This window comes from Mytilus californianus, unplaced genomic scaffold (assembly GCF_021869535.1).
Source record: "Mytilus californianus isolate M0D057914Y unplaced genomic scaffold, xbMytCali1.0.p SCAF_15, whole genome shotgun sequence".
NCBI classification, from domain to species: Eukaryota; Metazoa; Mollusca; class Bivalvia; order Mytilida; family Mytilidae; genus Mytilus; species Mytilus californianus.
The window spans coordinates 14189852-14206115 of NW_026262637.1; the positions used below are offsets into that span (position 1 = coordinate 14189852).

The window sequence follows — 16264 nt, forward strand, 5'->3', positions numbered from 1 at the left end:
TTATGACATTTAAACATATTAAATATTTAAGATGTTATCTGCATGCTTGCTGTGTCTTCTTTATAAAAAACCTCTGTATTTGATATGTATAATTTCCTTACAAAAACCTATACATTTAAGAAACCATCTATTAAAAAAAATACTGTAAATCGAGTATATTGCATCGAAACATAAATTCGTGTCATAAATTTTGATCAATATATCCTAAAGTATACTTTTTAGTAGAAAAATGTTAGATCTTAATCTTCAATAGTTTTAAATATCGATATGAAACTTCAACATGTTTATTCTAGTCTTATTCTATTTTGATAAATTGATTACTTGTCGTTGAAAGGCACGACAGGAGCTTATTAAAAGTTTCCAGATTGATTTAAAACCAATAACGTTTTTAAAGTTAAACACGACTACCTTTCATATTAGATATACAATACTATAATTTTTATGCGTTTCTCTATGATTGACAGTTATACTATGCGCTTTAAATCTGTTGAGGTTTGAGCTTAAATCGTCAGTGTTGAAAAGTTTAGTCTCGTTATCTATGGTTCGAATATGTGTAAAATAAACAGATTATGACGATGACATGGAGAGAAAACTGACCTAAGTTTACCTTATATATTTGTGAGGATTTTGTAAATTGTGGAATATGCAGTTTTTTTTTTAAATTATAGATTTCATTGAATATTATGTGGAATTTGTATTCAAAATGTGACTGTATGTGTATTTTTCCATTTGATATTCTAAATATTTAAGTTATATTTTATTTTGTTGTAACAATGGCATTTTCTAAGAAAACTGCACAGAAGGAAGTATCGTTCCAGCATTCTCACAGCGAGGCAGATATAGCTCAACTTTTAACATCATTACCAAGTCTAAGCTGTTCTACTGGAGATTTGCCATCTAAAGAGCAGTTATTTAATGGTGTTGTTGCGGATGGTGAATACTCATCGGAAATACCAGAGTTCGAATTTGAAAAGACAAAACGAAATATTGGTATCCCAATGGTTGCTGGTCAAACAGAAAATGAAACAAAAGCCAGAAAATTGAATAAAACGGAAGAAAGTCGATTAGATACATTACGAACACACTTTGCAAAGCAACAAACTATGTTCGAAAAACAGTATAATCAACACCAACGTCGATTTAGAATCCGATCCGCCCGTGTTTTACAAAATTGTAATACATCAAATGGAAACATTGCCGGGAATACTGTCTCGCCAAGATCTCGACCGAAATCTTTGCCAGCGACTATGCCATCACATGATTTAGAAAGACCGGTTTTCAATAAGCAAGCGTCCGTTCATAATGACTGTAAACATGACAAATTATGTGGAACATGTGAGAGGATACAGAGGATAATTAAACAGTATGAAATAGAGATGAAAACCAATTTTGATGTAACAAACACACATCATACCGTGTGCTTATTTTCTGACGCACAAATAAAAAACTTTATCAATTTAGTGGAAACGAAATATTGTAGTGATCTTCCTGGTGTAGTAGAAATGCTTCATAGTTCAAAATACTCTGGCGTAAGTCAAAATCATTCGTCAAGTTCTTCAGTGGCAAAGTCTGGAATTCAAGACAGGATTAAAGCATTCTGTAGGTCACAGGAGGAATTCAATAAAAAGCACCCAGTATCTCGTTCTGTAAAATTGTTTGTGGATAATGAAAGAATTAAGCAAGCTCAACTGGCTACAAAAATTTCTAAAACTTGAAGAAAAAAAAATCCTATTTTTTTTGTAAATAGAGTTCAATGACGATGTGTTTAATTCTAAGATCTGTTTAATTGTAAGATATGTCTGTTTACTTCTAAGATCTGTTTAATTCTAAGATATGTTTAATTCTAAGATCTGTTTGATTCTAAGATATGTTTAATTCTAAGATCTGTTTAATTGTAAGATATGTTTTATTCTAAGATCTGTTTTGAATTATTTTAATGTTTAAGGGAAATGTTTCTCGTATCAGGGTTGCTAATTTCCTTCATTTATTTGAGCTTTTCATTCATACATGTAGTTTATACAGAAAAAAACACATTCTTTTGAAATAAAGAAATTTGTTTATAATATTTTATCTCCATTTTGCAAAGTTGGTTGTGAATTTATTCATGTTATCATAAATATCTGAATGTTTTACTTGTTAATGCTTTTGTTTGTATTTCAACATTCACGTTTTTTGGACTTTAATCCAAAATCCTACATAACCAATGTGTATTTAGTGAAGTTTCATCATAGGAAGACTTTACAAAGGTTAAATACATGTAGTGCTCATTTATCAATGTTATACAACACGGTTTGATCATAACCGACGTCATTTGTATTCATCTGGCATACATGTCTTATAAACTACATTGTTTAATAACACTGACATTATGAAAGCATATTACGTATGAACATGCAATTCACTTTGATTAAATTTTAATATCCTTTCTTATTCATGTTTGATGAAAACGTTTCTATTCATGTCCTAAAAAGAATAATTTAATATCATACATGTATTACGTGTATTTATAAACGGATAGGCTTGTATCAGTTGAAAAGGTTATTTTAGCATGCTGTTTTGAAATGATAATTTTGGTACACCGTTTCGAAAATATAAATGTTGTTTTCCATTTTACGCACCTGTAATAAAATACTTGAAGATAAAACCATTAATTAATGAATTCAATTAACGGAAATACCAGTTCAAATTAATATTTGTAGGTAATATTGAATTGATTAAAGATCGCTCTTTTTAAATATTTAGCAATAATAATCTTTGTTTATAGCTTTTGTACATATGATTGTTTCTCTTATCCCACTCAAACAATTTTTACTTATACATAATGGGCACATTTCTTTCTTATTTCTAATATCTTTGTACCGTTTTATTTTATTCGTTTATTTTTTTTTTAAATAATATATCATCAGTTACAGATGGACTGTTCGTTTGTTTGTTGGTGTATGACATAAGAATAAGAAACTAGACAACCTTTACTAAAAACAAATGAAATGAAGTAGAAGTTAACATCTATAGGTCACCGTACGGCCTTCAACAATGAGCAAAACCCATAACATGCTATAAAAGGCCTCGAAATGACGAATGTAAAAAAAATCAAACGAGAAAACTAACGGCCTGATTTATGTACAAAACAATCCGGAAAGATGTAGAAAAGTTTTAATAAAATCGGGGTAAAACACACTCGCCACGAGCGGGGTTCGAACCCACATCAAGATTTGTCAGTCTAGTATAAATGCAGATGACTTACTTAAAATACTTTGACCACCGAGCCTTCAACCACACCCAAATGTAGGGTGTATATTCCATTATAACACGCAGCCACGTCCGGTAGGAATGGGATAGTGTCATGCTCTCGGCACTTTTAAGAACCATTGCAACAATTGAAGTTTCTCAATGTGGCCTGCTGTAAGCCAAATTCATTTTACAAAAATTCTCGCTGTTCATCAAAGAGTTTTCGTTAATGTTTTCTCGTCCTGAACTAACTTGAAATATTTCAAGTGCCACTAAACATTTAGCGAACGACAATAAAACCAAGCTTGTATATGATTTCAGAAAACATTTGTGAAACATTTGTTTATTTTTGTAAAAATTTTACAAGAATAAATCAAATTTATACCAAAAAAGAAATCATAATCGTTATCTGTTGATGTTTGAATATCATCCAATAAAGATCACATGTCAATTCAAAACTTTTAAAATGCCGACATATATTGAACAGAATAATATTTTTAGATTGTTTTGTCAGTTTTACGGCAGATTATTGTTTATAATATAATCAATTAATGTAAATATTCTCTCTCACAAGAGGCACAAATCTTCAGTGTACCTGATAACTTTCATGGCCAGACTATTTAGCTCAATGCCTTCCTTTTTGCATTAAGTTGTTAAGTTTATTTTAATTCTTATACTGTATTTTCATTTGATCAACACCTTCAAAAAGCTTATTAAACATGTAATTGGAATGAAAAATCAAAATACAATTTCCTGTCAAAACAGTTATCAAAGGACAGAGTTCGCAAAGTAAAGGAAACCACAAGTAAAACATATAAGACCAGATTTTAAGTTAGCATTTATACTTAAACACCTTTAAGATTCTTTTTGATCAAATGTTCTTTCAAATTAAAGGACAAATAATTACAAAAAGGTACAATTTATTTGCTTGGTGGTAAGGTCAACATTTTGGTTACAGAGTATTATTCCTTGAGTGGTCATTAAAATGTATAATCCTAGTCTATCTCGATCAGTGATCAAATAGAGTAGAAAAGAAAACTCCAAATAGCGATCTCTTTAAATACTTTTAATTGTGCATGTAATATATATATATTGCTTAATTGGATATTTTAATTAACTTGATCTACTGACAATTTACTTGCAATGTATCATTGAAATAATTACATTTAAAATACTTAAACTTGGTTACTCGACACGTATATATATGACATTTTAATATGCGTGTAGTTTGGTGATTTTCGACAGATATATCGGTAAAACGTATACGCCGCGGTGTTCTGACGGTGGCGTGACCACTTCGAGTGCGGGGGATCGGGTTAAAAGAAGATCTTAGAATTGGTATTCTCTGCTTTCCGCCAGGCACGCGAGAGCAAAGACATGTTGGCACGGAATAATGTGTCCGTACATGTAGGGTAATATGTCTTCCTGTGGATGGTTACATTGTGAACTAACACGTAACTTAAGACACAGCATGTCGGATTAGTACAAAGCAGAGTATCTTCATTTTACATGAGGTTGTAATCGTTCTTTATAAGTATGCAATTCATACGGATGGGCGTTTACTTTTAAAGTTTCCATCAATTAATCAATCAAAATGTTTGCATCGTGTTTTGAAACAAAAATCGTTTCGAATTCGTACCATTTGCCAATAATGTTTCAAAAAGTAACTTTTAAGATAAGATTGGTTATGAACTGTGCTTTCATTTCTACTGTAAGTTGCCGGTATTTCTTGAATATGTTTGTAGGCAGGTTAAAGGATTACTAATTGAAAAGTAACTTAAAAATGTGTGACTAAATATTTACTTCGTTGTAATTTGAATCAGTTTTAGGTTGATTTAACGTTAATGTGGAGTAGATAAGGCAGCATGACAGACATATATTGGATCTATAAACCTTAAAAAGTCCAATTGATGTCATTTAAATAATTTACCAAAAAGGAAATGTCAATATGGTAATACTGGTTCGACGTAGACGCTTTTGTGGCCCAATTACCTGAAAATTTGGATAAGTTCCATTCTAGAATACATGTGGGTAAAATGTAATTTTATGGCAAAATATCTGTAGACTTTCATTTTCAATTATTTTGTTTTTACACACATGTACTGTTGGGTTGCTGTTGAAGTTCATTCGACATCTGCTTTATACTTTTGAATACCTGAGTTGGATATCCCATGTACCATTGTTTCTACAATGTACATACATGTATATGAATTAAGTTTTATACATCTCAATATTTTCTCAACTGCATAATTCATTTATGCAAAAGCGTTGGTTTTTTTTTACCCGTTTGAAGTGTTAGCTAGTACCCTTTTTGGAGTGAATGATTATAAATGGTTAAAACGATAATCATCAACTTTACGTAAATTATATTTTAGTAACTAAACATACAATCTACAACTTAATAATTAGCAATCCTTGAAACTCGAGTTTTGAAAAATATCACATATTCAAACAGATTTGAACATATACAAATATGCAAACTTGCAAATTACACATGTATACTAAAATGATTAACATTCGAGTTTGAACATCTAATAAAATGACCTTTAAGAGGATAAACAAATAGAATCATTTAAACAATACAAATTGATCAATAATATTCTAATCATAGATTAGTAAGTTCCTTAAACTAATTTTTTCTGTTTTACTTATAAAGAGCTTCTTATTGTAGTTTTATCATATTATTATCAACGGAACAGTTATTTATACCTGCAGTATCTTGTCTAGCGCATTATTTTCCTTGGGCAAAATAATAGCTACCATAAATCTGATAGAAACTGAATACATGTAGCTAAACAATGTACAATAACAGCTATAATAATCGGTCGTTCGTCCATGTTTCAGACCAATCCGAAAAGGAATGATGTACCCTTAAAATCGTTGACAAGTACTTTTTGTTTTAAGTTGAATGTTTTAATATATGAGAACACGATCAATGTTATTTTGTCATTAGAACATATTACTGGGTCTACATCGTCCATTTCCAAGTATTGTGTTACATCTCATTCGTGGATGTACACTAATTCTAATTATATCTTACTTTCAATCTAATTGTAAAAATTATAATGAACAGTTCCAATTTAATCTTCAATCTAACTATTCGAAAAATTCAAATGTGGTTTCGCCTATTGTAATAAGTACGTTAAATTGACATTTACATGCTAAATTGAGGACTAAATACTGACGAGTGTCTGCCATTTGTTCATGTTCTGTCCTTCTTTCGTCTGTCCAGAATTGTTACTGACTATAACTAACCTAAGGATCTTTACTTCTCTTACCAGAACATCGTATTGCTATAGATTTATGTTGTATCTAAATAAGTGTATATTCATTTTCTTCAGTTTCTTCAGTTTAGCATTAAGTCTGTCCTTCTTAAAATATCTTTTTTTACTGGACCCTTTGATTATTGTTTTTTTCTCTCTCAACCCTTTAATCTGTAAAAAGTAATTAATGCAAGCTAATGTTTTTATTGTTATTATCTCTTTTATAAAAAAAAATAATAACGAAGGTACACAAATCAGTGGCTTAGCTTGACTATTATTTCAAGTGAGACATTCGATTTGGACCTTGGAAGTCAACGCCTAAGCACGGAAACAAACAACGCGAAGTGAGTGAATGGTTTAAGGACAAATCCGGCTTCTGAAACTCGACGAGCTTTCAGTACTAGTATTTACAGATGTAAAAAGTTAATAAGTATACAGGTTGATTGATTGATTGTTGTTTGTCTAGGTGAAATATTCCGTACATAATCAGGACGAGAACATACTAACAATAATTGAATAGATTCATTTTGCAGGGTGGGTCGACAACGATGAAGTGCAAGAATTTCGACTCAACTGAAGATGGAGGGCATAATGTAAACAAGGGCAGCAATGATTTTCCCTTGTCTTAGATCACATACGTATACGGACCCCTGAAAGAATTGTTGAAAGAGTTTCTTTAAAATACACTCCCCTTACACGATGCATTGTGTTTTTAACGTCCCTTTTCCGATCGGATGCGACTGATTATTTATACATCTCTTGCTACTGCCAAATTGGAGAATTCCAGGGACGACTGTTGTTCTATATACTAGTCAACGCATGGAGTCTTTTCATCAAATTTAATCTAGTCAGTATGTAAGGCAAAACCTTTGGACTGTCACTTGGATATTTTGGATTGATACAGAAATATTTCCCTGCAGGTACGATCCTTCCCAGATTTCTTGCGATGTTCTCTAACGTACAGAAAGCGTGTCATTCACCTTACACAGGGTATTCGATTAAAAATAGGTGCAAGCCTCTTATCACTTTTACAGTTCTAACCTCATGTTTGAATATTTTTTACAACGTACACATGTATATTAATTTATCCGTTCCTAATACAAAATTTTATTACGTAACTATACGTTCGTCATTTTTTTAATGAAACAACGATTAAGTTGGACTAATAGGTAACTCTGTTTCAAGTTAATGGAATTAAACGTGTTGTGTCATTTTGGAATACACGTATCTCTCCTGGCTAACACTTCACTAAAATGTGTTTGCCACATCCTTAATGTCAGCTACGCCACTCATGCACTAGGTTTTGTATATCTATCATAGATATAAGAAGATGTGGTATGAGTGCCAATGAGACAACTCTCCATCCAAGTCACAATTTGTAAAAGTAAACCATTATAGGTTATGTATACACTTGACGGTGTCTGTACCAAGTCAGGAATATGACAGTTGTTTTCCATTCGTTTGATGTGTTTGAGCCTTTGATTTTGCCATTTGATAAGGGACTTTCCGATTTGAATTTTCCTTGGAGTTCGGTATTTTTGTTATTTTACTTTTTACTTGTTTTGTTCATTATAACAGTTAAAATTATGTTCGGTGATCAATGAAATAATTTTCTATTGAATAGATTAATTTTCTCCTTATTTGATAAGTAGCCAAGTTGGCCGAGTGATCCAGTCGTTGGATGAACATTAAAATTTCCACCTACTAAATACCAGGTTGAACTGATCACGATTGTACTGACAATGATGAGCAACAACTTCATTTTTAATAGAGATAGCTTTTTGAAAATTGATTGGACAGCAACGGGTACCAGAATGGTCCAATCTTAATGATGTACACCTCTGAGGAGCCAAAACTTTCTAGAATAAAACTTTTTTTCTTAACCTGATTTCTGGGTTTATATGACTGTAAGAAAGTAATTAATGAAGAAAAAATCATATGGTGGTGCACTTCTTTTTTTTTTTTTTTTTTTTTGCTACGGCCATTTGAAAGTACCCCATTTTTAATGATTTTCCCATTTTTCATCATTTTTTACCCATTTTTGGGCTATTATCATGAAAGAAATCAGTTTCACAATTAAACTTTTTTTCATACTCTCACTAAAGATGAAGTGGACCAATCTGAATAAATTTAACTTAAAAAAATATAGGTTGGTGTTAATATTAGAAAGTTTTATAAAATTTTGTTGCTTTTTCGTGTCAAATTGACCATGCTGTCAGTTTTGTAAATTTGGGATTTTTGTCTCTTTTTTTAGAACAAAAAGCATATTACTTCAACTTCTTTGTTATAAATGATTGAAAATACATATCTAAGAATTTTGAAAAGAAAAAATTGATATGGGATGTACATGTTTTTGGTAAAATCATTTCTTTGTACCCCTCACCCATTTTCACAAAATTTTGGCTGATGACACTAACGGATTGGTTATAAAATTTGAAAATTTTATCACTCAAAAACTACTTATTGTAAGTACACAGTTTTTTCACACAATTTAGTTTGATTATATTTTTTTAAATTCATTGATATTTTTCACTTGTATAGCATGTTTTGGAAATAATTCCCGAACGAGATTTCAACGATACTGAAACATCAGAAGAATACACCCTTAAGTAAATATATATTAATGGGTAAATTAGAAAACTTATTTCCTGGTTTACATCTATAGATAGATATTGAAAGGAATGAAAGTGACAAAGATTTAACAAGTGTATCACCCTTGCCAATAAAACACATCTCAGAAATAAATATACATGAGATATCTTTTTTTTTGTATACATCCAACACTCTAACGGAGAATATGTTACCTCTAGACTTATGCTATAGACCTACCGACAGTCTCCTTAGAGTCAAGCACTAAGTGTTGTGGTTTGTTTGAATTGTGAAGTACAATTAAGATTCAACACAAAATTCCCTTAAATAAATTTTACTCTCTTATCTACAAAAATATATACACTTGTTGTTTCGAATTATCTGTTTTTCTTTCCGATATAATTTTGTCTTTTTCGTATATTGTATATAATTTAGTATAACTTCTTACTGGATATATTATTGATAAATTTATTACAAGGGTTGACAATGATATAGAATTACGACCTCCGTGGACTTCTCCTTTAACAGTAAAATATATGCTTAAGAGAGGCGCGCGCCCGCTTTGGTGCTATTGATGTATAAATACGCACCAGCGTCAGGTCGGGATGGGAATTTTAATCCAATGATTTTTGTATGGAGAGTGCCACGTTAAAGAACACTTGAAACAACTCATTCAGAGATCCGTAAATGACCTATTAGAAGGCAATATTCCCATCCTCCTTAATAAACTGTCAATTCGCAGTCGAAATTCCTGCCCATCATCCTGGTCGACACGGTATATATAACATCTATCTATTGGATTATTGTAATGTTTTGTCTCGTTCTGAATATGCATTTTTAAAATATGTTTCCAGAGACGTAAAATAAACAATCAATCAATCAATCACAAAAATCGACATTATGTGTCTGTAATTGCTGAAAGCTCTTTTGCGACGCCGGATTCGCCTTTGGACCATCCACTCCTTAGCCTCATCGGGGTCCGCGCTGAGGCTTTGACTCTCACGCTTTAACTCGCTTATCTCACTAGAAATAAGGGTCAAGCTACGCCACAGATTCCGTTTATCATACTATGACACTATATAATCAATATAATTATGTAATTTAAATTGATATTATGCAAACAATATACATTCAAGAGAAATTATTGAGACTGTTAATACCTTTATGTTCGTAATAGTATTTGGTTTCATTGCATATCACAGATCTATAAAATTGAATCGGTGTTATTAGATGAATGTTAGTATTCCTATTTAAAATATAGTATCGTTTTACTTTCAAATTTAATTACTCCATATTGATAGTTGATGTTAGGTACTTGAAAAACCAATTAATTTGTTTTAAATGTCATTCATTTTAAGTATATATTCCACTTGCAATGTTATCGAACAAACAAGAACACAAGTCTTTGATTGAGTATAGGTTTACACTAAAACTGTCTTTGATTGAGGAGAGGTTTACACTAAAACTGTCTTTGATTGAGGAGAGGTTTACACTAAAACTGTCTTTGATTGAGGAGAGGTTTACACTAAAACTGCCTTTGATTGAGGAGAGGTTTACACTAAAACCGTCTTTGATTGAGGAGAGGTTTACACTAAAACTGTCTTTTGATTGTACACAAAAGCACAAACTAGTTATTCGTAAAAGGATAAATCAGATTTAGCTGGAAAATCTAAAAATGGTGGTTATTATTTGATCTCTCACAATGATTTTCTTCAAATTTTGAAAGTTTGTTAATAAACAATGTGATTGGTTAAAGAAAAGGATGATTGCCCGGTCAAGTTGTACATATCTACCACCTGGAAAGATTTACTGTTTGACCAAATTGGACATTGTAATATGTATAATAGTTTTCATTAAAGTTCATTATGAAAAACAACCCTACCCAAATAGGCATTTTACATATAAAGTATATCTACAGATGAAGACTAAATTGAAATGTAATATTACTATAGATAGCTAGAATGATGTTCGATTTTCCATATGCATGATTGTATAACGTGTTAAAGGTTAGGGGGAAGGGTTGAACACCTCACTTGCTTGCTTAACCCCGCCACATTCTGTATGCGCTTGTCTCAAGTCAGGAGCCTGTAATTCAGTGGTTATCGTAAGTTCATATCTGTCGTATTTTTTTTTCGTTTATTGTTTTGTACATAGATCAGATCCGTTGGTATTTTTGCTTGAATTGTTTTACATTTTTTTTCATTTAGAGGCATTTTAAAACTTACTATAAAGTATGGGTTTTGCTCATTGTTGAGGTTCGTACGGTGACCCGTAGTTGCTAACATCTACATCATTTAGGTCTCTGGTTAATAGTTGGCCCATTGGCAATCTTACCACATCTTTTTCTTTTTATATTGAAACATTACAATGGGTGACCCCTTGGGGATGACCTTTTGATATTCGGGGATTGAGGAGCAGGATTTTGAAAATGAATATTATGGCCTGGTAAGAACTGAAAAAAAAAACTTGCCAAAACAGGATGCAAATGAGTATTAAGCCCAACAAAATTCAGGAAATAAGTTTGTACAAAAAAAAAAAATAATTTTTCGTGCGTAAAAAATACAAGTGAGACTTGAAAAAGTTGAAGACGAGATATTCCGTTAGAAAAAAATCTTCCCGCCCCGCTCCCATATCAACAAATAGTCGCACCCGTAGAACCAACATACCGTTAATGTTGTCGAGTGTTCAACGTCCAATTTTTTTCCCCGTCATACGGCTTTCAGTAAGTATTAAATTGTTTGTGTTTTTTTTTGTGTGTGCATCATAAATTGATTTTGTGTCATGGACGGATACCCCCATTTACTTTCTATAAAACACAAGAGCAAAAATCTCTTATTAAAAATTCTATATGTGTGTGTGTTCTTGCCTCCTTGTTCTTTTGGACTTGGATCAAGACTGTTCAAAATCATGACATGTATGTGAACGTGCTTCTTTTGTGAGCATCATTAATTTTGTTAACTGTCATTTCTACTTAATATCCAGTAGAAGGAATGCTTTTCAACAGCAAGACTATTTAAGGTCAAGTAATTCGTTACTTGTGATTAGTTTGATAAATATTTGAATGAACATTTAATTTTATAATTTTATCTATTCTATTCTGTTGTTAATTGATAGCATACAATTTTAAGTTTGACGATTTAAAATATTATAATCACATCTACAATGCTGTCATTGTAGAGATCTTCATATACATTGTATTTAATCTTAAAAATGTAATTATAAATGTAAATACTTTCAACTGCTGACCTGTTAAACAATAATGGTTATATATTTTTCTGTCTTTAATTTCATCTATCACATGTCTATTCTTAGTACAGTCATGATTAAGTGGAAGTGGAGAATATTTACTCTTGATTTATTAGTTAGTTTTATATATTAGGCTTAAATACTATATCAAAGCCAATGATCACTTGATACTTTATCCCTATATATCGGTGCAATCAAACATTTTAATAACCTTTCTGATATACCTGAATATTTCGAGCTTATAGATATTTATTATCTTCTGGACGGGTTGTACAATTAACATTGTTAAACAAGATTCTTTGATTAATCACACCTATCATATAAGCTTCAAATTTCCAAATAAATTTTGTAGAAATATTTCCAACTTGGTAAATTTCAATACATCTTAACTTGGCAGTACATCCTATATCGCCAGAGTGATAACTTATGAAGCTTAAGAAATGGAATTATAGTGTCACTCTTTCCAAAAACTTAACATGAACCATTAGAAAAGAAACTAGTATGATTCTGATTTCACTACACACAATGCTGTTTCTGGAATAGAATTCTTCTTATGTTATACGAATTATTAGGAAAGTTGAAAATAATTTACTTTTGATAGCATAAAATTCGGAAGCAAAAGCTGTCAAGTGTATTAGGTTTTTGATATTCAAATATTTTTTCCTTGAGCATCACTGAAGAGACATTTGTGGGCAATAAAAATAGTACTGTTAATGTAATTAATTTACTTGCAGTAGTTTGTTAATTGGAAACCAGAGTAAAGTTGGGATTTGTTCCAATGATAGACATGTCTTTTATTTGTTTTTTTTTTCAGTTTTGCTATGGTAACTCTTCTACTTACCCACCGTTTCCTACCATTCATAAATTATGTACACTTTACTTAATACATATAATAAGAACAGACACACTGAAACTGAAAGTCCTTTCTGATACGAAATTATGCCACCCTACACTCTTGTGGACTTGTATGTACTTAATATGATTTTACTGAGCAACATCATTTACATAACAGGAACATTTCCAAATCCAAGTCTTGATGATTGTTTACCAGTGCAGTAGTTGGTAAAGGAGTAGGGATGATTAGGTTACATTTTTTTAACACTTGAATTGAAAGCACAAAGTATTGTAAATACCAAACAATATTTTTCAGATATTCTCAAGAAATATGAATAAAACCAGATGTGGCAGTGGCGGATACATAAATATCAATGAGCCAATAACTCAACACAAATAACCAAAAGACACACAGAGGGCAAAATAGTCTTCAACAATAGACAGGTTTCTGTACAACATAGTCTTCAACAATAGACAGGTTTCTGTACAACATAGTCTTCAACAATAGACAGGTTTCTATACAACATAGTCTTCAACAATAGACAGATTTCTGTACAACATAGTCTTCAACAATAGACAGATTTCTGTACAACATAGTCTTCAACAATAGACAGGTTTCTATACAACATAGTCTTCAACAGAACATAAGTTTTTAATGACATAGAAATCTCTCTATTTGCCTTAGTACAAAAGAGTTGTGATTAAAAACAAACTTTCAAATATGGACAGTAATCTCGAATAAAGTGATATAAGATTATACTTTGCACAAGGCTAAATTTAGACGGAATTAGAATTCACATTGCTTAGAATTTGTGATTTCTGGTTGGTAATTATGTTTGGTCTTGTCATATAAATTTCATTTCTATACACTTTTCACAGTAGACAACTTTGGCGTATCAAACCATGATTAATCCTGTACTGTAGTGTCATTTTAGAATTAGATTGTTAAATCAAAGTACCTGTAAGCACTGAGCAAGGAACAGATTGATCATATTCTAAATTGTGAAATTAATACACTGCATTCTTTAAAAAAGAAACATTTTAAGTCAATAGTTTGAAGTGATTTATCTCCCTTTGACCATGGTGTCTATTATTTGCAACTTGTGTAACTTTGAATGAAACTGTTATCTAAACTATTATGGTAATACGCATACACATTACTTTGTTAACTGAGTATCAGCGTCTTTATTATGAATCAACTGCTTGTCTTGGACATTGAAAGGCCCTACAGGATGGTCACTATATTATGTGTACTCATAAACTTAGATAGTCTAAGAGTAGGTTGCTGTTATATAGCTACCAACCCACCTAACAGTGTCTTAGAGATTTGATTGCACATTGTGCTATTTTTTACCCAAAACAATAGACCACCTCAACCTCATTATCTTTTCTCTAAAATAGCCTAAATTATGGAAGATAGCGTAATTAACTATGACATTTTTATTATTTAATAAAATGCTCCGCAGGGCGCAGCTTGATACGACCGCAGAGGTCGAACCCTGAACAGTTGGGGCAAGTATGGACACAACATTCAAGCTTGATACAGCTCTGAATTTGGATTGTGATTAAATATTTGACACAGCATAGGTTTCTGACACAGAATGAATGTGGTCTAAGAACTTAAAAATTTTAAATTGGACATTCACCTATTATGGTCCAATATCCAAAATCTAAATACATGGTTAGATTCAGCATATCAAAGAACCCCAAGAATTCAATTTTTGATGAAATCAAACAAAGTTTAATTTTGGACCCCGATTTGGACCAACTTGAAAACTGGGCCCATAATCAAAAATCTAAATACATGTTTAGATTCAGCATATCAAAGAACCCTAAAAATTCAATTTTTGTTAAAATCAAACTAAGTTTAATTTTGGACCCTTTGGACCTTAATGTAGACCAATTTGAAAACGGAACCAAAAATTAAGAATCTAAATACACGGTTAGATTCGGCATATCAAAGAACCCCAATAATTCAATTTTTGATGAAATCAAACAAAGTTAAATTTTGGACCCTTTGGACCTCAATGTGGACCAATTTAAAAACGGGGCCCAAAATCCAAAAACTTAATACACGGTTAGATTCAGCATATTAAAGAACCCCAAGAATTCAAGAATAAAACCCCATTGAAATTGATCAAGAAATAAGCAATTTATACGAAGTACCTTCTTTTGCACAATACTGTGCAATTGAATATTTCTTGCTATTGCGCAATACTGTACAATTGACAATTTCTTGCTATTGCGCAATATTGTGCTATTGGATATTTCTTGCTATTGCGCAATACTGTGCAATTGAAGATTTCTTGCTATTGCGCAATACTGTGCAATTGAAGATTTCTTGCTATTGTGCAATACTGTGCAATTGAAAATTTCTTGCTATTGCACAATACTTATTAGATAATAATTTACACATCCTGTTTGGTGTGTATCTCCTACCATATCATTATTATTTGCTTTTAAATATTAATCAGAAATAACCAACTTAAAATGGAAAATTTTAAAAGAAAAAAAAAAGGAAAAAAAGAAAAAAAAAGAAAAAAAAAAAATCCCCCCCCAAATTTTTTGAACCCCCTTATGATTCATCACCCCCAAACTCAATCCCAGCCTTCCCTTTGTGGTATGGTACCTTGCAGTACAATTTCAGAGAGATCCATACACTTGAACACAAGTTATTGTCTGGAAACTAGAAAAATGCTTATTTTTGGCCCCTTTTTGGCCCCCAATTCCTAAACGTTTCGGGAAATTACCCCCAAACTCAATTCCAGCTTTCCCTTTGTGATATGGAACCTTGTAGTACAATTTCAGAAATATCCAAACACTTACACACAAGTTATTGTCATGAAACTAGAAAAATGCTTGTTTTTTGCCCCTTTTTTGGCCCCTAATTCCTAAAATTTTGAGGCAACTACCCCCAAAATCAATTACAGCCTTTCCTTTGTGATATGGAACCTTGTGGTACAATGTCAGAGAGATCCATACACTTACACACAAGTTATTGTCTGGAAGTTACAAAAATGCTTATTTTTGGCCCCTTTTTGGCCCCTAATTCCTTAACTGTTGGTACCATAACCCCCAAAATCAATCCCAACCTTCCTTTCGTG

General features: G+C 31.7%; 1 protein-coding gene across 1 annotated transcript; it reads left to right on the forward strand.

Annotated features, from left to right (window-relative positions):
• The first annotated feature begins 452 nt into the window (after positions 1-452).
• Positions 453-2915, forward strand: LOC127725469 (uncharacterized). Its single transcript, XM_052232460.1, has one exon. It carries the CDS (start codon positions 774-776, stop codon positions 1713-1715), a length of 942 nt encoding a protein of 313 aa, XP_052088420.1. The 5' UTR covers positions 453-773; the 3' UTR covers positions 1716-2915.
• Positions 2916-16264: the final 13349 nt, after the last annotated feature.